The sequence below is a fragment of the Colobus angolensis genome, unplaced genomic scaffold (assembly GCF_000951035.1).
Source record: "Colobus angolensis palliatus isolate OR3802 unplaced genomic scaffold, Cang.pa_1.0 Scaffold539, whole genome shotgun sequence".
Lineage (NCBI taxonomy): Eukaryota > Metazoa > Chordata > Mammalia > Primates > Cercopithecidae > Colobus > Colobus angolensis.
Genome location: NW_012118921.1, coordinates 134974 through 161537, shown reverse-complemented (window position 1 = coordinate 161537; position 26564 = coordinate 134974). Strand labels below are relative to the sequence as shown.

Sequence of the window (26564 nt, the reverse complement as noted above, 5' to 3'; positions counted from 1 at the left end):
CTTAATCACTGTCATTAGAAATATACAACTGGAGATCTGAAACAACTGAAAATAGTAGCAATAAAGGAAAAAAGAGAAATAGAAATGGGCAATGATGAGGAGATATGTAGTAAGTAATTATAAAATGCCATGCAATGATTCAGGGAAGAGACTTCTGGCTATGACGGCATGAACAGATCAGTAATTGTTTCCTCAAAAGAAAACAACAGCCGGGCGTGGTGGCTCAAGCCTGTAATCCCAGCACTTTGGGAGGCCAAGACGGGCGGATCACGAGGTCAGGAGATCGATACCATCCTGGCTAACATGGTGAAACCCCGTCTCTACTAAAAAATACAAAAACCGAGCCGGGCGAGGTGGCGGGCACCTGTAGTCCCAGCTACCCGGGAGGCTGAGGCAGGAGAATGGCGTAAACCCGGGAGGCGGAGCTTGCAGTGAGCTGAGATCTGGCCACTGCACTCCAGCCCGGGCGACAGAGCGAGACTCCGTCTCAAAAAAAAAAAAAAAAAAAAAGAAAAAGAAAACAACAGTAAGAAAGTCGGAAAAAGTTGTCCAAAACAGCTATTTAAGGATTCCAGAAATCAACCAAAGGCAGACAGACAATAAATAGAGAGATGTCCTGAGAAATTGCTTAAACTTAGGGGCAAGACCATCCAGACACAAACTTAATGCCTTAAAACTTAGTGTTATCAGGGGAGGGCTGGGACCATAAAACCCAGCAATTTTCACTGCCAGAGAGGGCAGATCCGACTTGGGACAAGGGGAGATTGAAGGACTGGTAGAAAATCCATAGCTCTGTCAGCTGAAAGGGGCCAACCTGGTGGGAACCTAACAGGGAGAAGACATTCTTCTAGCTTGAGGCTGTGGTCTGATGAGGGTGCAGTGGAAGACCAGCTAGAAATCTGAAGGGGAGATCCTGGAAAGAAACGAGTCATAAAAGGGTCAGATTTGCTCTCCTCACAACCCTGGGTGGCTGTGAAACTACATGGATGAGGAAGGGAGACATGGGAGGTCTCAATAGAAAGAAAACCCAAGGCAGGCTTGAGAACTGGCTGAGCTTTGAGTGTACTTCCCAATCCACCTGGATCATCAGAAGGTGAAAGCTCAACAAGCTTCAGGTGTTTGAGCACCAACTCTGCACTAGTCACAGGCTAACCATTAAGCTAGGGAGACATGGGTGCCTCCTAGCCAGGCTAAAAACAGTAACAAATGAAAATCACTAAAAAGAACATTAGTGGCCACATACTGTGTGGCAGACAGATTCCATAGTTTAAGTATGGGCAAATTACTTAAAACACACACACACACACACACAAACACAAACACACACATATGCCCATCTCAGAAAAATAAGTAACACCCCACAGTCACTACAGTACATTACTAAAACGTCCAATTCTCATTAAAAAATTACAAGACACGCAAAGAAACAGAAAAGTGACCCAGATGCAAGAAAACAAACAGTAACTAGAAACAGACTAAGGCCCAGATGTTGGATTTAGCAGACAACTTTAAAGCAGTAAATACAAATATATTTTTAAAATTAAGGCTGGACATGGTATCTCACACCTGTAATCCCAGCATGCTGGGAGGCTAAGGCAAGAGAACTGCTTGAGCCCAGGAGTTCAAGACCAGCCTGGGCAACATAGTGAGACGCTGTCTCTACCAAAAACACAAAAATTAGCTGGGGTTGGTTGCATGTGCCTGTAGTGCCAGCTACTCAGGAGGCTGAGGCAGGAGGATTACTTGCACCCAGGAGGTCAAGGCTGCAGTGAGCCGTGATTGCACCTCTGCACTCCAGCCTGGATGATAAAGTGAGATCCTATCTCAAAAAATAACAATAAAAATTAAACAAAAATATTATGAGAAGAAATCTCAGTAGAAAAATATAAATGGAAATTCTAGAGTTGAAAAGTATAATAACTGAAATTTTAAAATCACTAGATGGGCTCAACAGCAGATTTGGAATGGCAGAACAAAGGAGTGAACTGAAAAAGGTATCACCAGAAATTATCCAATCTAAAGAACAGAAGGAAAAAAGATTCAAGAAAAATGAATAGAACTTCAGATTCTGTTTAGGTTCGGATTGAATTTTTTTAAGAAACAAAAAACCCTATGGGAGAACACCAAGTGTTTCAATTTATGTGTTGGCTGGGCGCAGGGTCTCATGCCTGTAATCCCAGCACTCTTGGAGGCCGAGGCAGGCAGATGATGAGGTCAGGAGTTGGAGACCAGTGTGGCCAACATGGTAAAACTCCATCTCTGCTAAAAATACAAAAATGAGCTGGGCTTGGTGGTGCATGCCCATAATCCCAGCTACCTGGGAGGCTGAGGCAGGAGAATTGCTTGAACCTGGGAGGCAGAGGTTGCAGTGAGCCGAGATCACACCGCTGCACTCCAGCCTGGGTGACAGAGCAAGACTTCATCTCGGGGGGAAAAAAATTATGTGTAATGAGAGGCCCAGGAAGAGAGAAGAAAGGAAAAAGAATTTTGAAGAAATTATGGTGAAAAAAATACCAAATCTGATGAATATGTATTCCAAAAATCTCAAGAGAACCCAAGTATGATAACAACAAAGAGATCTACTCCTAGACACATCATAGAGAAACCGCTCAGAGCCAAAGACAAACAGAAAATCTTGAAATCAGCAAGACAAGAACAACTCATCACCTACAGGGGGACCAACACCAGGATTAACAGCTGACCTCTCATCAGAATCAGCTGACTCCCATGGGAGTGGTTCATGGGATGACATATTTAAAGAGCTGGGGGGTGGAGGAGGAAATTGTCAAGCAAGAATTCTATAGCTAACAAAACTATCATTCAAAACTGAACACATAAAAAAACAGCATTCCCATATAAACAAAAACAGCATTTGTTTCCAGCAGGCCTACTCTAAAAAAAAACACTAAAAGAAGTCCTTTGGACTGAAAGGAAATGACACTGGATAATAATTTGGACCTATAGGAAGACACGAAGATCACTGAAAATGGTCCAAAAAACATAAAATGAATCCGGTCAAGAAACTGAAAAAAGCCACAGACTGGGAGAAAATACTTGGAAAAGACTTACCCGCTATCAGACTGTTATCCAAAATATACAAAGAACTCTAAAACGTAACAATAAGAAAACAAACAATCTGATTAAAAAATAGGACAAAGACCTTACCAGATACCTCACCAAATAAGACATAAAGATAGCAAATAACCACACGAAAGGATGTTCCACGTCATCAGGGAAATGCAAACTAAAACAATGAGATACAACCGTGTATCTATTAGAATGGCCAAAATCCGGACACCAAATGCTGGCGAGGATGTGGAGCAGCAGGAACTCTCATTCATTGCTGGTGGAAATGCAAAATGGTAGAGCCACTCTGGAAGGTGGTTTGGTGGTTTCTTATAAAACGAAACATACTCTTAGCATATGATCCAACAATCATGGCCCTTGGTATTTACCCAAAGAAGTTCAAAACTAAGTTCACAAAAAACCCTGCATATGAATGTTTACAGTAACTTTATTCATAATTGCCAAAATCTGGAAGCAACCAAATGCCCTTAAGCTGGTCAACGGATAAACAAACTGTGGTACATACAGACCAATGGGATATTATTCGGTGCTGAAAAAGAAATGAACTGTCAGGACATGAAAAGACACAGAAGAAACTTAAATGCACATTACTAAGTGAAAGAAGCCAATCAGAAAAAAGCTACATACCATGGGATTACAACTACATGAAATCCTGAAAAAGGCAAAACTATGGAGATAGTTAAATGATCAGTGGTTGCCAGGGGTTGGGTTGTGGGGAGGAGAGAGGGATAAACAAGCAGAGTACAGAGGATTTTTAGGGCAGTGAAATTACTTTTTATGACGCTATAATGCTAGCTATATGTTATACATGGATCCAAACCCACAGAATGTACACCACTAAGAGTAAACGCTAATGGACTTTAGGTGATAAACATGTATCAATCCAGGTTCATCAGTGGTAACAGGTGCACCACTCTGGTGTGAAATGTTGTTAGTGGAGGAGGCCATGCATGTGGGGGAGCAGAAAGTATATGGGGTAAGTCTCTACTATCTTCTCAGTTTACTGTGAACCTAAAACTGCTCTAAAAAAAGAAATCTTAAAAAAAAAGTAAGATTGTTTAAAGTAATAATTATAATAGTGTATTGTTATATATCTAAACTATACAGGCATAATATGTATGACAATAGCACAAAAGAGTGTGGGGAATGAAGCTATATTAGACCTAGGCTGCTATATTTAACCAGAATAAGACACACATGCATGTGCGCACACACACATAATCATTAGTAATAAGTTGTGATAAGTCTAAGATGTAATTCCTTGAGAAGGCACTAAGAAAATACAAGAAACACCAGCACAAACAAAAAATAACTAATGAAAAAATATCACAAAGGGATGTAAAAGGTACAACAATTATGTAACAGGAATCAGTCAAGAAGGAACAAAGGAACAATAAAAGGCATGAGACAGTAAAATGACAGACATAAATCTACCTACATTAATAATTACATTAAGATGCAGATTGACTAAATGCTCCAATAAAAAGATAGAAATTTTCAGACCGGATGAAGAAGCAAGAAGCAAGAAGCAAAATCTACTTGTATGCTTTTTGGGAGTGGGGGATAGAGTCTCACTCTGTCGCCCAGGCTGGAGTGCAGTGGTGCAATCTCGGTTCACTGCAACCTCTGCCTCTTGGGTTCAAGCGAGTCTCCAGCCTCAGCCTCCCGAGTAGCTGGGATTACACGCACACATCACCATGCCCAGCTAATTTTTCTATTTTTAGTAGAGACGGGCCAGGCTGGTCTCAAACTCTCGATCTCATGATCCGCCTGCCTCGACCTCCCAAAGTGCTGGGATTACAGGCGTGAGCCACCCTGCCTGCCTCCCCACCAACTTTTTTTTTTAAATAAGAGATACACTTCAGATACAAATCAGTTGAAACAAAATGACAGAAAAAAAACATGTAAACAGTAACTATAAGAAGGCTGAAGTGGTTACATTAATATCAGACAAATGGTTTCCATAAAACAAGTCTCAATAAATTTAAAAAAAAATTGAAATCATATGAAGCTCCAAAGAAATTAAATTATAAATCAATAAAAGAAAGACATTTGGGAAATCCCCAAACATTTGGAAACAACATACTCCTATACAAACCAGGAGCAAAGAAGAAACCACAGGAAAAAAATTTAAAATGTCTTGAACGAAATAAAAACAAAAACAAAATAGATCATATTTTATGGTATGCAGCTAAAGGGAAACTTTCTGTGTGTACAGTTTTAAACACAAAAAGGAAGAAAATCTAACATCAATCACCTAACCTTCCAACTCAAGAGGCTGGCAAAATAAAGACCAAATCAAACCCAGAGCAAGAAGAAAGAAATAATAACAGAGTGGAAAATAATTTTTAAAAAAATAGAAAAACAACAAAAATCAATGAAACAAAAAGTTGGTTTCCTGGAAAAATCTACGAAATTAATAAACCTTAGCTAGACTGACCAATAAAAAAAGAGAGAAGATATAAATTGCCAAATCAAGAATGTCAACAGGGATATCGCCACAGACCCTCTATACAAATTAAAAGGATTATATGAAATTATGAATAACTTTATACCAACAAAATTGACAGTTTATATGAAGCAAATTACTAAAAAGACACATATTACTCAAACTAACAAGAAACAGAGAATAAAAATGAAAAAAAATTAAAAACCCTGATAATTAGTATAGAAATTGATTTAGTGATTAAAATACCTTGGAAAGCCTCATATATATTTTATTTCTTCTTTTTCGCTTCTTTAATTGAAACAGTTATTCTGATAGGTCTGTGAGTTCATGATCATTAAAAAATTATTTGGAAATGTAGCCAATACATTAGCCTGTATACTTATGATTCTAGAACAAATGCTACTGAAAGTCTCGTTTGTTACCTATCATGCCTAGACTCTTCAAATAAATTATCTATTGTAGCCAATTACTTCTGAAGTATAAAATTATGTGCTTATACCAACTAATAAACATTGAAAGTAGGAATTTCTTGGTGGTTCAATACCTAATGAAAGAAAATTGAAAGCATTTATGGGTTAAATCCATCCTTAGCAAGTGGCCTAAAGGCTGAATAAAGCTCTCCTTTTGATAACCAGATATAGGAAAGAGAAAAAGAAATCTAACAACAGAGCTAGGTTTTTCTATGCACATTATAGAACATTTCTGTCTTTAGAAATACACCACACAAGGCTGGGTGTGGTGGCTCATGCCTCGTAATCCCAGCACTTTGGGAGACCATGGTAGGAGGATTGCATGACAGGAATTCAAAATAAGCTTGGGCAACAAAAGGAGACCCTGTCTTTACAAAAAAGTAAAAAATGAGCTGGGCGTGGTGGTGTGTGCTTGTAGTCCCAGCTAGATGGGAGGCTGAAGAAGGAGGATCACTTGAGCCCAGGAGACTGAGGTTGCAGTGAGCTAGCTATGTTCATGCCACTGCACTCCAGCCTGGGCAACAAAGCAAGAGACAATACAATTTCCCATATGTTGATATGTAGGAGATACATACCTATTATTAATGTATGACATTTCCTTTACTTTAGCAAGTTAGTAGTAAGAGGTGAGGTCAAAGAGGTAAGCTGGGCTAGAGACTAGTAAACCAAGTACAAAGTTCAGATTATATTCTAATTGCATTAGGGAACTATTAAGAGTTAAGTAGGAAATTGGCAAAATTTGCATTAAAAAAAAACAAAACCACCTTAGTCCTATGTGGAGGATAAATAAGCTAGGCAACAGTAATATCAGAAATAAGTGATGAGGTTTGGACTAGAGTGGTGATGATGATAAATCCTTTTAAATTTCCTAACAGCCTCTTCAGGTAGGTACGATTATCTTCATTTTAGAGTGAACCAACAGCAGAGAGAGATTAAATAACCGGTCCAAGGGCACACAGTTTAGTAGGGGCCATATTGAGATTCAAACACAAACAATCTGGTGGAAGAGCAATAAGATGTGGAGAAGAGGATGAAGTAGTTAGAGTTATGGTTGTCAAGACTTGCTAATCAATTAGATGTGCAGAAGAAAGGAAAGAAAGGAAAGAAAGGAAGGAAAGAGAGAGAGAGAGAGAGAGAGAGAGAGAGAGAAAGAATATTCCTAGGTTTTGCTTCAGCAACTGGGTTTGGCAGTATAATTATATAGAGAAAGGATGTAAAATAAGAAGAAAAGGGGTTCCAGGACCTATACATGGAGTACTGCACCATTTAAAAATTGAACAGAGAAGGAGGCAGGGGCAGAACACCCAATGCTCGGCAGGAAAATTGGTAGAGCTGGAAAAGCCAAGAGACTAAGTATTTCTAGGAGGAGGGAGGACAATGTGTACAATGCTGCTGAGAGAAGGTGTAAATGAGAACATGTGTAAATGCTAAATGAATTCCGAGAGTTTTCTAGTTGTATAATCAAGGTGATAATTTCGATAAGATTGCCATGCATCCTTCTATTTTTCACCTCATGGTTCACATACCGTAAGAGATCCATTTTGTGTGCTGGGTGAGTTGCTGCTCTGCTCCCCGTGGGCTTGCGTACTTCCGTAGAGTGTCAGGTTATGCTCACCAGTCTGGCCGGCATAGTCTTGAGTGTGTGGCACCCCATACTCTGTGGGAATTCCATTCTGCGGAGGTGGTGGAAATGGGATGGTAGTAAAAGGCTGAACCATTGCGTCAGGAGTTGTTGTTGGCTCCTGGTTACCCTAAAACAAACAACGAGAAAAAGAAAAAGTGACTTGAATCCTTGTTATGTAACTATTTTTAAAGTGAATATATGGAATTCTCCCAATATTCTCTCACTGCATAGGTAAAATGGAATGACCCAGGATTGGGGAAAATATTATTATACATAGACACATAGATGTATGTATGTGGACAGAGATACACACACACACACACCCTCACTTTTGTTAATGTGTGGTTACTAGACAGGCCCACAACCATATTAAAGTGGACTAGATGCCAAAAGGTCAAAAATCTTTCCTTTAAATTAAAAGTAGGTGGAGAGCCCACTTTGGACCACAAGCCACTACAGCCTCTGCAACAGAGAGAGATCCTGTCCCTAAAAAATACAAAAAACAAAAAAGAAAAATCAACTAGGAGAAAATGTTAGCAAAAGGTAAGAGAGATGCTGGGTTATTATCACTAGTCCCAGAGTGGGTTTAAACAAGTTGACAAGACAGACACACATGTACATGCAAACACACACATCCCAAGAGAAAAAGGGGCAAAGTGTCTATCTGAACAATTCATTGAAAATGAAATACAAACAACTAATAAAAATGCTCAGCCTCACCAACTGTCATGAAAATTCGCATTAACATCAAAGTAAGTCCAAGTTTTTAGTCATCAAATCAGCAAAAAAATTAAGCAGTTTTATTGTGATATAACTGTCATATGATAAACAGTACTTATTTATTTATAGTATACAATTTGGTAAGTTTTGAAAAATGTACTTATATTCTCATGAAATCATCACCACAATCAAGATAGTCAACACATATATCCAAAACCCCCAAAAGTTTCCTTGTGCTCCTAATAACAAGCATATATTACTTTTGTAATAAAACCTACAAAAATGTATTGTTTTTAATATTAAAGAGAATGACAAAAAATATATCATCAGTAAGGGGAAGCCAATATTCTGAAACACTGAATTACTGTGTTACTCTTAAGAGAATGATAGTGACCTACCTCGAAACAAAAATTCATAACTCTCTTCCATTTAAGTTAAACAACTTCAAAATTCAGCTGTCTCCAATGTCCAAGAATCATTTCTACTTGGTAATAAAAACTGCTTTACATAATAGTGGTGAAAGAAAAAAGAGAATTGGGGATGGGGGGCTGCCACAGTCTAGATAAAAAGTGAGGAACTGATTACAGTTATCAGTGGGAAGGGGCAGAGTCATAGGCTGAGTTGTGCTCCTCCCCAACCCCTATGTTGAAGTTCTAACCCTCAGTACCTCAAAATGTCACTGTTTTTAAAGATAGGGTCTTAAAAAAGGTAATTAAGTTAAAGTGATGTCATGAGGGTGGGCCTTAATCCAATTGGAGTGGTATCCTTATAAGAAAAGGGAATGTGGATACAGACACATACAGTGGGAGGCCCACGTGAAGACACAGAGAGACCATGACCATCTACAGGCTAACTAATGAAAAAGACATCAGAAGAAACCAACCTAGCTGACACCCTGATCTTGCACTTCTAGCCTCCAGAATGGTGAGAAAATACATTTCTATATTGTTATGTAATATTTTGTTATGGCAGCCCTTTCAAACTAGTAAAGGCAGGAATGAAGATTCTGTAACAGAAATTAAAAATAAAAATTAAAAAAATTGCTTTACATAAAAATTTTCCTGCTATTGGACATAATGGTTCATGCCCTGTAATCCCAGCACTTTGGGAGGCTAAGATGGAAGGACTGCCTGTGGCTAGGAGTTCAAGATCAGCCTGGCCAACACAGAGAGACACCATTTCTAAACTTTAAAAAATTAGCTGGGCATGGTGGTACATGCCTGTAGTCCCAGCTTCTTGTGAGGCTGAGAAAGGAGGATTGCTTGAGCCCAGGAGCTGGAGGCTGCAGTGAGCCATGATTGCACCATTCTAGCTTGGGCAACAGAAAAATCCTGTCTCTTAAGAAAAGGAGAAAAAAAAAAAAGGCTGGGTGTGGTGGCTCACGTCTGTAATCCCAGCACCTTGTGAGGCTGAGGCAGGCGGATCACTTGAGGTCAGGAGTTCAATACCAGCCTGGCCAACATGATGAAACTCCATCTCTATTAAAAATATAAAAATTAGCCAAGCATGGTGCCAAATGCCTTTAATCCCAGATACCTGAGAGGCTGAGGCAGGAGAATCGCTTGAACTCAGGACGAGGAGTGAACTGACATCGCTACCACTGCACTCTAGCCCAGGCGACAGAGTGAGTGAGACACCATCTCAAAAAACAGAAATAAAAAATCCCTCTCTTTAGTTCTCAGAAAATATGCTACGAAAACTTTAAATTTTTTTGGAAAAAGTCTATCTTTGTCACCCATCACTATATAACTTCTTTTCATTATTTCTAGGTTAGGATAGTTTTTATGATGTCTTTATAGCTATTCTGGGCATCTGAAGAGAGATATAAAATAGTTATCTCCCTTCTTCAAATTATTCAATGCGCTATCTCTGTGTATCTATCTAGCCATATGAAACATACTGCTTCAGAAGCCCTCGCTGGATCTACTGGCCTGAAGACAGATATGAAAAAGAACTGAATTGGAATTCAGGTGGATTGGTGAACGAAACACAGTAAGAGCACCAAAGGTCTTATGCCCACTCAGGCATAAATATAATCTTACAGGAATCCACAAAAAAAGTTCTACTAAATAACTGGTAAGGGCTAAAAGACACAGTTTTCAAGTTAGGATTAACAAGTCTAAGGGGACTTTCTCTTGCTCTGACACTGCTTCTCTCAGCCTCCTCGTTTTACTCCAGCCTCCATTCTCCACCTCAGTCTGCTGGGAATGAGACTATGGCACACAAGTACACAGTATGAATTCTCCCACAGGGGTATTCTCACAGGGCTGACTCAGTCAACTGAATAAACACATCAATTAGCAGTGGGAGATGGGGAGAAAGGTAAAAACATCTCCTGAGATCCACTTGTAGCCTAGGCACTAGGCGTTTTACAGAAATGCAAGCCAGGCAGAGGTACTGTTTTCCTAGAGGGGTAATATAACCTCTGTTAAGAGGTCAAGAAGAAATTCTTAGTGGAGTATTTTGTTACTTACAGAAATTTCTTTTAAAATTTTTGTTAAAAATGTAACAACAATTGTTCATATACTAAGGGAATGAAATTGGGATAGGAGTGATTCAACATCTTCTCTCATATATCCTGCAATGTCTGAATATTTCCCCAAGTATACATTATTAAAAATGTTAAATGGTTTCAGATTTCTATTAAATTTCCAGGCTTCTAAATTTCCAGATTTCTATTAAAATTCCAAAGTTCTATGCTCAGAAGTACAACAGCCTTCAGCAAACTATGAGATAACAGTTCACATGAGTATTTCTAGGTATGAATTTACATCTATACTTACATAAAAAATGTTTTGTTTCTATTACCAGAGTCTAAGCTGCTTAAGTATATCTCATCTGAGAAAAGAAATTATTAGCTTTCTCTTTAGTTCACAAGGTTAGACAGAATAGCTCTTTTCCCTAACCTAGCAATCTATAAACTTTCTTCCGTTTCCAGTTAAAAGTAATTCCTTCCTTTCCTACATTCTTATAACATTTAGCTTGCATCCCCTACAAGACACTTAAATCTAAAGTCTCATATTTAGCAAATCTAAATACGTATTTTAACTCCCCTATTGGATTAAAAGGCTCATTATGATGGGTGGAGACAGTCCTGTACAATGTAGAATCCCACATGGTACATAACAAATATGAAGTGTTAAACATTTATGAAATAGAGGAAGATTGAGATAGAAAGTCACGTGCATGCACATTACAGCAAGCTGCTTTGTTGGGCTAGAGAGCATAACAAGGAACAACACAGAATGAAACAAGTGTTGATATCTTGGGTTGATATCAAACTGGAGTGTAGAGATGGAAAGGTAGAACTGGTGAAGCATTAGAAAAGAAAAGAACATTTACATGCTTGTGCTTTATGCACTTAATTTCCTTCTGTTTTACAAACACAGGCTTTAAGAGTTGTTGACCTGCTGTGAGTGAAAATCAAATGTAACTATTAATTTCTGAGTTGAGAATGATGCCTTTCTCTTTTAAACCACAGATAGTAACAGAGGTGATACACATTATATACAGCCTTTTGGTGTACAATGTGAAACATGCTAAATGTTTTCATTCCAAATTCAAATATGCAGTTGTCCCTTCCTATCAGCAGGTAATTGATTCCAGGAACCTCCCAGCCCCCACCCACCACAGATGACAAAATCCTTGGATACTCAAGTCCTTTATATAAAATGGCATAGTATTTGCGTGTAACGTACTTACACACATCCTCTTGTATACTTTAAATCATCTCTCGATTACTTATAATACCTGCTACAATGTAAATGTTACGTAAATAGTTGTTATGCTGTAGTGTTTAGAAAATAATGACAAGGCCCTGCATGCTGGCTCATGCCTGTAATCCCAGCTCTTTCGGAGGCTGAGGAGAGAGGATAACTTGAGCCCAGGAGTGTGAGACCAGCCTAGGCAACACAGTGGGATCCCATCTCTACAAAAATTTTTTTAAAATTAGCTGGGCATGGTAGCATGTGCCTATAGTCCCAGTTGCTCAGGAGGCTGAGACAAGAGGATCACTTGAGCTTGGGAGACAGAGGCTGTAGTGAGCTATGATCAAGGCACTGCATTCCAGCCTGGGCAACAGAGTGGGACCCTGTCTCAGAAAAGAAAAGAAAAAGTAAAAAGAAAAGAAAAGAAAAGAAAAAAGTGTCAAGAGAAAAAAGTCTGGCCAGGCACAGTGGCTCACAGCTATAATCCCAATGCTTTGGGAGGCCAAGACAGGAGGATCCCTTGAGCTCAGGAGTTTGAGACCAACCTAGGCAATGGGAGACTGTCTCCTAAAAAGAAAAAAAGTCTGTACGTCTTTAGTACAGACACAGTCATCCAATTTCCCACCCTAATTTTTCAATCCCAGCTAGCTGAATCTACAGATGCAGAACTCGTGACTATGGAAAAACAACTACAGTATCACAGTCATCAAACAGGAACCCATTCAACGGTCTATTGCCTTACCCACAGCAATCTCACAGGTTCAATCATCACCTACCGACAGGTGACTTCCACTGTTTTTTCTAGGTCCAACCACGTGCTTTCTCCCTAGTTTACATGGGATGCAATAAAACAGAAGAAAGCATGAACCTGAAAGGCAGACTTGAGTTTAAATCCCAATTACACCTCTTACCAGACGGGTTGTTTACTTCAGAGGTGGTTGTGAAAATTAATTGAGAGAGCAGGTGAAACTGTTTTGTAACTGATTCTTTAGCATATTTTCTGTTCCTACTGAATTATTCTGAATACTATTTAAAAGCTATGCACAGTATTGTAAGAGAACACAGAAATGACCCAAAATACAACTGTCTTCATATTCCTAGGATAAAGTCTGTGCAATCTTAGAAAGACAAGGGTGTACTTTTGTTTATATCTTCTAATTTATTCCTCAACTTCACTCTAATTTTCTCAGTTTGGTCATCTTGAGTCCCACTTATATACATAACCTACATAATAGACAAATCCTAAAAGCTTCTCAATTCCCATACCACATATATGGTCAGAATGGACCATGCACACAAACAGATCAATATTAATTTTATTCATACCATCATAAAAAGAATCACTTCATTATTTAGGTAGAGCATATTCTCACCAGTTTATTACTACTGACAATGTCACTAGTAATATTTCTAGTGCTGTTTATAAATGGAAATTAATTTTCCAGGATTATAATACAAATGTTTTTAAGTATTTTTATAAATTATATCATTTTGATCCCTTGGGATTTGCTTAGGTGGGCTCAGATTTCAAGCTCTATTTGCCTTTGTTTGTTTGTTTTAAAAGAGTACCTAGGCAAAGGCCTATCATTCTTCTCAGATCTGGTACTAAAAGCAGTGGTTTCTGCCCAGGTGTCTGTGACAAGAGGAAAATAACAGCTATATAACCGTTATCTCAGAAAGATAAGAAGACAACACTGGATTTCAAATCATCTAGGATCAACTTTTTTAAAAAAAGTAACTTTGTAGAAGAACAGACCAAGAAAATCCAGACAAATAAAATGGATAAACAAACACATACAAAGACAAAACAATGCTCATTTGCTAGACTTAAAGCAAAATTACTCTAGATTCTTAACGTGTACAAATACTTAAACAGTGCTACCCCCAAATCTCCTTCCTTCAGTATCTAAAATATTCTGGTTCTTTTTTTTTAAGTCTAAAGACAACCAAGCTACTGAACTATTCTTAACTTTTTCTTCAAACTACCATAACCTAGAGGAAGAGCTATAAGGTAGGATTGTTTTGCTTTTCTCATCTCAAGGAAGTTTCACAATTTTGAGTACTCAGAGCAGAAAAAAGTGTTAGTGTCTAATAATCCTGAATACATTTCCGGTAAGTTAGGTAAAAGTAATACATTTTCTCTTTTACAATACATCTAAACTACACTCAGAGCCATAAGATGTTAGGCAACTTGTAGGTAAATTTGATGTTGAGAGGAAAAATCTACACAATGAAATCTCCATGTACTCTCCAAATATTTACATTCAGGTTGAATTCCAAGAATTTGCTGTTCACTTGGTTGTTTGGAACTTACTGAATTGCCAAGATCCCAAGGAAGCTCATGGAAACAAATTCCATTATTATATAATAAGGATTACTGTAATAAAAAACCAATCGCCATTGAAGTATTAAGTTTAAGAAAAAATGTTGTCTAATTTTGGGTAAGGAGTTCAGACACATCCATTCCTGCTACAGTCTCAACAGTAAGATGCAGTAAGAAACTATTTCCATAATACTCAGCTCCTCACACCTATCAACTTATCTTTTACCTTGAAAAAAAAAAGATGCCCCTATTTTACTGCATATAACACCCACTCAAGGAACATATTTAGAAATGCACATGTCAAGATCCTTTCCCCATAGATTAGGATTCAGTGGGTTGGAGCAGGGACCCTGGTACTTACTGGTGTAGGTGGTTTGGGTCCCACATTCTGAGAAACACTGATTTAGAGGCTTTAGCTGGCAAAATGGGAGAGAATTATGGTTGCAGCCTCCAGGACATGTCCTGAAGCATCTACACCTTTAGAAGAACAGAGTCAGTTAAAAGATTAAAGAGGGCATAGAGGCCAGGTGCAGTGGCTCCCAAGGTATCCCAGCACCTTGGGAGGCCGAGGCATGCGGATCACATGAGGTCAGGAGTTCAAGACCAGCCTGGCCAATATGGTGAAACCCCGTCTCTACTAAAAATACAAAAATAGCCAGGTGTGACAGCGCATGCCTGTAATCCTAGCTACTTGAGAGGCTGAAGCATGAAGATCACTTGAACATCGGAGGCAGAGGTTGCACTGAGCCAGGATCGCGCCACTGCACTCCAGCCTAGACAACAGAGTAAGACTTTGCCTCAAAAAAAAAAAGAAAGAAAAAAAGAAAAAAAAGGTGGGGGGCATAAATGATGAGAGGAAGGTAACGGTGGCTATAAATGTAAGTTTCCTAAAAGTAGAGGGTTACCTTCTTATATGGAACCTACAGCTAAGAGAATAAACACTGGTTGTTTTCTATAGTGCAAATCTACTGAAATGTAGGCCTCACAATGGATCCTTCTTTTAGCGTGGGTATAACTAAAGAATCAGGACCAAAAGATGAGTCTGCTACAGCCATGTAAAGGGGAGATGGAATTCAGGAACATGACCATTACAATCCTGAGCTCTTATAAACAGACAATTAATAAAATAAATTTTTTTAAAAACCAGGCAATACAATATACATCCTTGCTTAGAATAACAATAAATGACAGAAGCTGGTATATGTAAATTGAAGGGCAGTTATAGGGTTGGCCAACAAGAATATTGTAAACTTGCCTCCAAATCACTTGTCTTACACACACACACACACACACACACCTACACACACCCACCTCTTTTGAATTACTCAGAGGGAAAAGCCAGTTTGGTCTTTCCCTTGAGGCTGAGTTTTACAATCTCACAGCAATGAATATTTAAACAGGAAAATAAATATTTCAGAACAAAGTCATTCAAACCTTTAGTCTATTAGGTGAAAAGCAACAAACCCTGTAATAGTCTTAATATCTCCAACCTCTTAAAAGCTCTTTCCTCTATTTCTCCTTAAAGAAGTATTTAGAACCTCAAACATTCATGAATCATGTCTTCCACTGGCAACAACAGACAGCAAGAACTACTCTGGTTCAGTTACCTGCTTCCTTAGAAATGGAAGGCCCCTACACACAATTAATAGTTAAATGTCTATTGTATTCAATGTAATTAGTGATTTACACAATCCATGGAAAATTATTCTTTTTCTCAACCACACTTTTCACTACAATCTAAATTAATTTATTATTTATTTTGTCATCATGGACAATTAAGTTTGCATCTTCCATATGCTGAACTGGAATAGCCTTAAAAATAGTCACAGCCAGGTGGGGTTGCTCACACCTGTAATCCCAGCACTTTGGAAGGCCGAGGTGGGAGGACTGCTTGAGGCCAGGAGTTCAAGACCAGCCTGGGCAATATAGTGAGACCCTATCTCTACAAAAAAATTCTTTTAAAATAGCCAGGTGTGGTGGCATGTGCCTGTAGTACTAGCTACTCAGGAGGCTGAGGCGAGAGGACCACTTGGGCCCAGGAGTTTGAGGCTGCAGTGAGCCTAGATCATACCACTGTACTCCATCCTGAGTGACAGAGAGGGACCTTGTCTTTAAGGAAAAAACAAAACAAAGAAATAGTTGTAACTCAGGTTCCAAATAAAACACTGACAAGGTACTAGAGTGTTTTCTGAATTACAAAATATTTAATTACGCTTTATAAATGTTGTTAGGCATTCTGTTGTAGTCTACCTCTTTAAAATAGAAAATTCACATGATAAACATACAGTAACAGAGAAAACTTTTCCCTATCCCTTTCCTAGAACAAAACACATTTCGTCTACAACCATGGTTACATGGTGGCTTATATATTCTCTAATCATTTAACAAGTAAAGTCCCTAAGTCAACCAGGGACTGAATCATAAACTTCATCATAGCTTCCTCACCAAATGAAGTGATGATGAGCACATAGCAGATGCCCTTCAGAAAATGCCTGGTAACTGAATTAACCAGGTAACTGAATACATGCTTCCGCAGTATAAGTCTAAAAAAAGATAGGAACCATTCTCTCAATAGCTTTATCAACTCTGCCAGGGACCTCATCACAATATAAATAATCATTCTATGAAAATACATATAAGGCTATATGTGAGAGTCCACATTATGTACCATGGAGAATTAAAAGAAACATGAGCCGCCGTTCTCACCTAGGCTATCTACATAATCTTTTTTTGTTTTTAAAGAGTTCAGCTTTATTTTAACTTAACCTCAACCTAATGAACTCTCAAAGCAGCTGCCAGAATGATCTTTCTAAAATAAAACCTAAATCTGATAGTTAATTTATCTTCTTAGAATCCTAGACTCCCAATGTTTACAGTCTCAAGTCCAAATACCTTTGCATGGAAGTCATGCCCCTTGCACATTTCATCTATTCAGCTTCAACTCTTACCATCAAATATTTATTGAGTATCTATCGTGTGTTAGATATTCTGTCCTAGCTGCTGAGGAAACAACGGTGATTAAAAAGCCAAAGTCCCTGCCCTTATGGAGTTTACATTCTAGTAGGAAGAGACAAATAATAAATTGGCAAACAAAACAATAAACAGCTGGTGTGCTACAGAGAAAAAATAAGAGGAGGGTATCAGGGTATTGGGCTGGAGAGACAGAGAATTTCCTTTTTCTAAGGGTGGTATGGAAAGGTAACACTGATCATACTTTTTTAGAAATTAAGGCAACAAGTCATGTGCATCTGGATGGAAGAAGACTCCAGACAAAGGGAACACAAATGCAAAGTCCCATAGGCAAAAACACAAGCAGCTCATTCAAAGAACTAGGAACATGGAGGTCTTGGAAACCTATGTGATGCCACTGGTGTAAGCATGAACAGAGTGGCAGGAGATGAAGTGAGAAAGGTAGCAGTGGGGAAAGACGATATTGACAGAATTCCTGTAAAGCTTGCAGGCACTGCAGGGATGTTAGTTTTTACACTCCACTGAGAGTTCTGAGCAGAGAAGTGGTGTGGTCAGAATTAGGTTTTAAACGTACCACTCGGCAAAGGCAAAGGCAGGGAGCCCTGTTGGGAGGCGACCCTGATAATTCACTTGCGATGAGGAGGGTTTGGCACAGGTGGTAATCTAATGTGTGTCGAATGCTGAAAAACACCATGTACTATTTCACCTTCCAGTTTATTTGTACCTAGTATTATTTCTGCTTAGAAAGCTTTTCTCTTTTCTACTAATCAGGCTAATATGTACACAATCTTTAATATGTATTTGGGCATTTACTCCTCTCTAGAGGTTTCCGATTCACTCAAATGGGGGAAAAAATCATTCCTTCCTCCTATCCTCCCCAACCTAATACTTAACTCTATTGTGGAACTTATATTCAATTACAATTATCTGCTTACATATGTATTGTCTCTACAGAACATGAACTCGTTGAGGACAGGTAATTGTCCAGATCTAATTCATCCCAGTGGCTGCCTGAAAAGCCCTCAATAAGTATTTGCTAAAGAAATAAAAGATGTTTCAACCTAGTAGAGTATATAAGCAAACACAAAGTTTTGTTATAACAAAAATGATATGGTAACAGAAAGCGACCAACACTCAGCTTCGGGAAACAAAGGTGATATGGGGTAGGGAAGACAAAGAGATTCATTAGGATGCCACAAACTTTGAGGGGACTTATACTAAAGCTATGAACTACACACAATAGGCACAGTGAGTGAGACATAGATTGGGGGGCCCAAGTGAAGACAATCCAAAGGCAGAACTGGCAGAACCTGGCAACGGGTATGAGTGAGGAGAAGACTACTAGATTTCAACCTCAAGGTACTGTATGCTAATGAGGAGTGAGCAAGAAAGAGTGGGAAAGGAGAAAGGATCAATTCTAGTAGTCCAAGATGTTCCTGATATAAACTAATTAGATTCTACTTTTTCATATTTGAAGTTCATTCTGTTTTCTAAATGCATTCTAAAACATCTTTGATAGTTATTTCCAGGGTGTTTTTGGTAACTCATTTTTTCTTTTTAAATTTGATTTTTAAAATCTTTATCAAATTAATACAAGCACATGATAGCAAATCAAATAGGTAAGAAGAGCTTATGATGAAAAGCAGCAGTAACCTGGCCAGGCGTGTTGGCTCACGCCTGTAATCCCAGCACTTTGGGAGGCCAAGGAGGCCTGCCTGAGGTCAGGCTGGTCTCGACCAGCCTGGCCAACATGGCGAAACCCCGTCTCTACTAAAATTATAAAATTAGCCAGGCGTGGTGGCGGGTGTCTGTAATCCCAGCTACTTGGGAGGCTGAGGCAGGAGAATTGCTTGAACCTGGGAGGTGGAGGTTGCAGTGAGCCGAGATTGCGCCACTGCATTCCAGCCTGGGCGACAGAGTGAGATTCCGCCTCAAAAAAAAAAAAGCAGTAGTTTCCTATCCTTCCCTCTGTCAGTCCTTTGAGGACTGACCCTCTTTTAACAGTTCCTTAAAAGGCGGAGGTTCCCAGGCCAGAGGCTGCCATTAGGGATTACTGACTCCTCTGACTACTCCAGGCTTTGGCAACACATGCTCAGTACAGACCTGATCTGCCCACAGGACAGCAGGACCTGGCCTCCTCTCCTGAGGCCACTGAAGGAAGGGGTCAAGTGAGTTAACTGTTTGTATGGCAAACTTTGACCAAGAGGGGGAGGGCCAGGAAATGGGCGGAAACCATAAACACCTCTTCACACCTTCTTTGGATGGAAAGGACAGAAGCAATAGCTCTACACAACCTTCCTGAAGACTTCCAGTAAAACTAAGCAATCAGCAAGGCCTGCTACAAAGACAGGGCCAGCCTTTCTGCCTTGTCTCACTCTTCTTTCCCTCCTGCTTTCCTGAGATGGTACTCCCCAATAAAGTGTTAGTGGGTAAGGTTTTTGTTTCAGGCTCAGTTTTCTAGAGAACACTAGCTAAGAACACAGTCTATGACTTGTGTCTTGTATTTTCCATTTTGGTGACTTAAACCTCTACTTTTTGGGAACATCTCCAACTCTATTTGGCTACCCTTCTACTGTGTGCTTTCCATTGACAATAATGTTCTAAATCTCCTTTTGTATTCTCTAATTGTTTCCTTTTCATTATATCTAGTATTGTTTTTATAAATGAGTATTTATGAGTATTTTAGTTAGAAGATTCCTTTAAAGTTCTCTTCTGTTTCCTGCATTATCTGTTGCCCCTAGGTTCAGGTTCTCTTTTTGTTTCTTTTGGTCTCTTTCATGCCAAAAGTTTCTCTCAGACTTCTAATGATCCTCACGCACTGGTAACCCAGGTAAAAGGACTTGTTAGCTAGTATGAGTTTCCTCTGTGAATTTGCTTTCTGATTAGATCTCTTTGGAATGAAAATTCTAATGGGAACTCAGTATAAGACAGAGAAGAGCATGTCACTGGCAGGCTTTGTTTTAGTGTAAGCCACTAGCAAAGTGCAGAATGCCATCCCCCTAAATATGAGACAAAGGAAGGGGTGCCAATATCTAACACACACACAAAATTAAATTTCCCCAAATATTCTGATCAACTTCTTTGGAGACAAACACTGTTTCATGTTTTGCTTTTCCTTCTTTTTTTTTTTTTTTTTTTTGAGAGAGAGAGTCTTGCTCTGTCATCCAGGTGGAGTGTGCAGTGGCACAATCCCGGCTCACTGCAACTTCCACCTCCCGGGTTCAAGTAATTCCCCTGCCTCAGCCTCCCAAGTAGCTGGGATTACAGGCACCCACCACCATACCCAGTTAATTTTTGTATTTTTAGTAGAGACGGGGTTTCACCATGTTGGCCAGGCTGGTCTCGATCTGACCTCAGGTGATCCACCCGCCTCAGACTCCCAACGTGCTAGGATTACAGGCATTAGCCACCGCGCCCGGCCTTGTTTTTCCTTTGTTAATGCTAGAGAAAGGGGGTGGCATAGTATTTGCTGACTACTGCCACTGGGAAGGGGTTGGAAAGGCTCTGTCAGTGTCACGTAACTGAGCTATCCCCTAAATAAACACTGAATTCCTGCTTTCTGTCTCTTTTTCATTTTTGCTCAGAGAGCTCCCATGGGTTCCCCCTAGGCTGACTGGCTTCCACACCACTAGCAAGCAGCCTCCTTGTATTCACTGACAGGCATCTGTTTATTCTCCATTTCATCCCTCAATTGGTCCTTATTAGCTTTAGCTTTTCCAGAAATTTAATAACTCTCTTGTTTATTAGTGTTATATTTCACCTTTTTCTATTTGCTATTGCTGATTTATTTTTCGTACTTCTGTACCGTTATTTCAGTGGAGTCTTATAAGAGATGTGAGGCAAATGAAAGCATCTATCTATCTTGACCCAGAAGTCACGATTTTCTGCAAAACAAGATTTCAACCATAAATGAGTTCTGTTAATTCCAGTTTCCTGTATAGATTTGAGAAAGGTGAAATAACTATTAAACATTTATGTTTCGTTAAAAAAAACCCTTTAACAACTCGAAGACTTATTAAAAGAAAATTAGAGAAGATTAAAAGGAAAATAAAGTGTTTACTGCAATTTTTGAAACCGCCTGGGTACTTATGCTTTCATAAATTAGACACATTTAAATTACAGGAAGCAAAGCAACTCAGAGAAGGATCAAAACTAAATATGTGGCCAGACGCAGTGGCTCACGCCTGTAATCCCAGCACTTTGGGAGGCCAAGGCGGGTGGATCATGAGGTCAGGAGATCAAGACCAGCCTGGCCAACATAGTGAAACCCCATCTCTACTAAAGATACAAAAAATTAGCCAGGTGTGGTGGCGCGCACCTGTAATCTCAGCTACTTGGGAGGCTGAGGCAGGAGAATCGCTTGAACCCAGGAGGCGGAGGTTGCAGTGAGCCGAGATCACGCTATTGCACTCCAGACTGGGCAACAGGACGAGACCCCATCTCAAAAAAAAAAAAAAAACCCTAAATATGTGCTGTAAGTCACAGTCCTAATGCCATCTACAAATACACCCAGCATTATGTGCTAAACATTATTTGAAATCCTTACAAACAGAAAAGATTTGCAAGGGTCTAACTGTTCTCAGAAACAAAAGAAAAAATCAAGTATTTACCAGTTAGAATGCCTAATTTTTCATCTCCCTCCTTCTTCATAAAAGGAATAGTGGCTCAAATCAGAATGCAGTCTAAAGAGGAAAATAATTCCCGTTACCGCATTGATCTCTAGCAAATGGATCAATAAGGCATGCCATGGACTCTGATCCTTCAGTCAGGAATGGCAATGAAATGTAAACCAGTGATTGCAACATTGAATCCTTCATCACAATGAGGCCAGCCTAGAGAAGAAACTGGAGTCCTATGTTAGAAGTAGTCATCAAAAACGCTATTATAAACAGACTGTTATTACTGAACAGGAAAACCTATCTCATCTTAAGAAAGGTGGCCTGCGGAAGACAGAACTAGGGATACCTGTAACTGCTAATAAAAGAACCAAAAAGAAGCCATCCATACTTAACAGTTGTTTGGTAATGAAAATGTTTGCAGTTTTCACTCCACATTTCCTGTGAAAGTCAAGTCAATGCTAAACAAACAGGGCGTACTTTAAAAAATAACAAAAGGACATATCTATTTCTTCTCTTACAGTCTTCCTCACTTGAAACTTCATTATCATTATCAATTAAATCAACTACACTATGCCGCTTCATTCAAGAATAATTTTCTAGGCCGGGTGCGATGGCTTCTGTTTGTAATCCCAGCACTTTGGGAGGCTGAGGTGGGTGGATCACATGAGGGGTCAGGAGTTCGAGACCAGCCTGGCCAATATAGCAAAACCCTGTCTCTACTAAAAATACAAAAATTAGTCAGGCATGGTGGCATGTGCCTGTAGTCCCACCTACTCGGGAGGCTGAGACAGGACAATCACTTGAACCTGGGAGGCAGAGGTTGCAGTGAGCCACGATCTCACTCACCATTGCACTCCAGCCTGGGCAACAGAATGAGACTCCGCCTCAAAAAAAAAAAAAAAGAATTAACTAAGATCATACATAAAAAATTATTTGCTTTTGGCAAAAAAAAAAAAAAATAGAGATAATAAATTACCACTATTAATGTGAAAGAATAAGAAAAAAATAGGGAGCATACATAGTCTAAAATATAAATGCTAACAGCTGAGTTATAATCTTAAAGTTCTCCATGTTCTTTTTCATATGAACAGTCACATCAATACAACAAATATGAGGGGAAAAATCACATTCTTCTTACTAAAGATTGCATAGAAGAGATAGGCTAAGTAAAATTAAACAAACCTCCCCCCTCTGCATTTCTTCTTTTTCCAAAATGCCCCCTGGTTCCTCAGAAGGGAAAACTTTAAAGCATACATAGTAGCCTCCTTTCTCTACAGGGCATATGCTCCCAGACTCTCAGTGGATTCCTAACATTGCAGACAGCACTGAACCCTCATCTACTGTTTTTTTCCTATACATTCATAACTATGAGAAAGTTTAACTTACAAATCAGGCACAGTAAGAGAATAACAACAATACTAATAGTAACATAGAACAATTATAACAATATACTGTAATGAAAGTTCCGTGAATGTGGTCTCTTTCTTGCTCTCTCTCAAAATACCATACCTTAGAATTTTCAGACTATGGTTGATCATGGGTAATTGAAACCATGAAAAGGGACACCGTGGATGGGGGGATTACCTTACTGAGATAAGCTTTTGGTCACAGTTGCTCTATGTTAGCAACCAACAGTCAGGTGACCATTTTAACTGAAGTTAAGAAAGTCTAAACAATGCCATCGACTTCTTTAGTTCCACAATGCATTCCCATTGAAATCTGCAGATAATCTGATTATCATTTAAATAGCAATGACTCAAAGAGTCTAAATATTGCTTACTGAGGTTTTCTAAGGTTCCATCAGGTTTGCAGCAGTGGTCATCATTTTCACAGTCTGGAGTGCCCCTATTTTCTACACTGTTTAACACAGTGAATAGTACCTTCAATTTTCTCCCTCCCTGTTCTGCAAGATTTGCAAGGGCAGGTAATACATAGGAAAAAAGGATGCTTCTCCTTTTCCGCAAGACCACAAATCACACCAAACTACAAAACCATGGAAACTCTATTTTTCCTGTGTTCTTGCTTAGGTATTTCTGCTAATGACTTTTTTTTAACCCCCATTAATTTTATCAGTCCTAGACTCTCTGAAACTATCCTACCACTAAACCTCACTCAATACTAAAGAATTTGATTCTAGTTTCAGATAATGTCTTGCATAACTCATATACACACATACACACACAACAATGCCATAGCCATTCTTCTCACGCCTTCCACTTCTGCCAAATTTCTCAAATTCTTTCCTCACATAAGCTTCTAACAACACTTTACTGACATCACTTTCACGTAATTTACCATATTCCACCTTCTAGTATAATTACTTACACATCTTATGCATTCTTCCCTAATACTCCTTGAAATGAACTGTTCAACTCATTTTCAATCATAAATTAAAAATATATTCAATGAGACACTGCTTAATTTTCTTTTAAAAGTATGTGTTCACTCTTCTGCTTCCAATCAAGATGGAGTAACAAGAACCAGATTTAAGGCCAGGTGCGGAGGCCAAGGCAGGCAGATCACCTGAGGTCAGGAGTTTGAGTCCAACCTGGCCAACGTGGTGAAACTCTATCTCTACTAAAAATACAAAAATTAGCAGAGCGTAGTGGCACATGCCTGAAATCTCAGCTACTTGGGAGGCTGAGGCAGGAGCCTGGGAGACGGAGGTTATAGTGAGGCAAGATTGCGCCACTGCACTCCAGCCTGGCCGACAGAGTGAGACTCTGTCTTAAAAAAAAAAACAAACAAACAAAAAAACAGATTTATCTTTCTACCTGAAACTACTAAAAAAAACCCACAAAATACATGAAAAAAACTGCACTTAAGACATTGTCTAGAAGGCAAGGAAAGACAGAGATTCCTGAGTCAGGAAACAAGCAAGTTGAGCTTTACAACTGCCCCAACTTATCACATGGGTAAAGTTTCCAGGCTGTGGCAGAGAAGGAGGGACCCAGGCAGAACCTGGTGGGTTCCATGAATTGAGAAGATAGAACTAGAAGTCTGGAGAAGCCAAGACAGCACAGGGGACGGTACTGGAGAAAGCTGCAGACAGAAAGAGAGCTCTAAAGATCTCAAGTACTCAATTGAGTGATGACTGCCACATCTATGTGTGAAACTTCCAGAGGCTGGGGAAAGAACCACTTGAAAGAAATACAGGCAACAGTACTAGGAGCTCACACAGTGCCAAAAATAAGCCTGTTCTTAACAGCCAGACTGGAAAACCTAATGATTTAAGGAGCATCAATTAGAGTCTTAAACAGAGTCTTGCCTCAGTGGCCAGGAAAAATTAACCAGAGACTAAACACAGCTCTAGTCCTGTCTAACAAAGCTTAAAAAACAAGACCTGAGGTTGGGCGTGTGGCTCATGCCTGTACAAATCCCAGCACTTTGGGAGGCTGAGGCGGGCGGGTCACGAGGTCAGGAGATAGAGACCATCCTGGCTAACACAGCGAAACCCCATCTCCACTAAAAACACAAAAAATTAGCTGGGCGTGTTGGCACGCACCTGTAATTCCAGCTACTCAGGAGGCTGAGGCAGGAGAATCACTTGAACCCGGGAGGCGGAGGTGAGCTGAGATTGCACCACTGTACTCCAGCCTGGATGACACAGCGAGACTCCGTTGCAAAAAACAAACGAACAAACAAAACAAACAAACAACCCAAGACCTGAAAGGATCAAACTTTTTCTAAGAAACTTAGTTGTGCTGTAAAGCTCAAGAATATTTACAGAAATAAAAAATTATCTAGCATCCAACAAGATAAAATTCACAATGTCTGGCATCCAATCAAAAATTACCAGGCATGCAAAGAAGCAGGAAAAATACAACACATAATGCTGAGAAAAATAATCACAACTCACCGAGAACTAATACATACATTAGAATTAGCAGATGAGTACATTAAAACATTTGTGTCCCATATGTTCAAGATAAAAAACGAAAAAAGGAAAAAAATGAACATGCTAAGAAGAGACATGAGAGGTGTGAAAAAGACCCACATTAAATTCTAGAGAAGAAAACTATAATCTGAGATTTAAAAAACACATATGCACCCACTGGATTGGATTAATGGCAGACTAGACGTTGCAGGGAAAAAAAGGTAAGTACATTTGATGTTACCATATAGAAGCTATCCAAAAAGAAACAGAGAGAGGGAGGGAGAAAGACCTAAAAGAACAGTGAGCCTTGAAAATGACATAGAATGGCTGGTTAGGATCTGCTATGTATCAAGTTTTGACAAGTTTTCAAAAGTAGTATGTAAAGAATCTAACTCTTGGCCATCTTGAGTGGAAGGCAAAGCAGAGAGGAAGATGACTATGCTCAATATACCATATTTGGTATACTTGCCATGGGTTGCCAATCCCTAAGATTTCATTGTCACCTTCCACTTCTCTTTCTCTGTCATGCCCTTTCCCCAGTTGCGGGAGTCATGCCCTTCTTCCTTCCTGCCTGACTTCCCAGAAGGCTAGAGCTCCTATGCCCTTTACCGTCATACACACAGGTTTCCACTTCCACTAGAACATCTATACTACAAGAGTTGCCTGTGTCCCTCAAATAGTTTATTCCAAAATCTTCCCAATCTTCTAGCTATGTAAA

At 39.3% G+C, this 26564-nt stretch overlaps 1 protein-coding gene across 4 annotated transcripts in view; it reads right to left on the bottom strand.

Annotated features, from left to right (window-relative positions):
• Window positions 1-26564, bottom strand: part of RBFOX2 (RNA binding protein, fox-1 homolog (C. elegans) 2) — a 112535-nt gene that overhangs the window by 66895 nt on the left and 19076 nt on the right. For all 4 annotated transcript variants that reach the window (XM_011961137.1, XM_011961140.1, XM_011961138.1 and 1 more), the window contains exon 2: window positions 7533-7757. In XM_011961137.1, the coding sequence (XP_011816527.1) occupies window positions 7533-7757 (225 nt within the window). The remainder of the gene's footprint in view (window positions 1-7532; window positions 7758-26564) is intronic.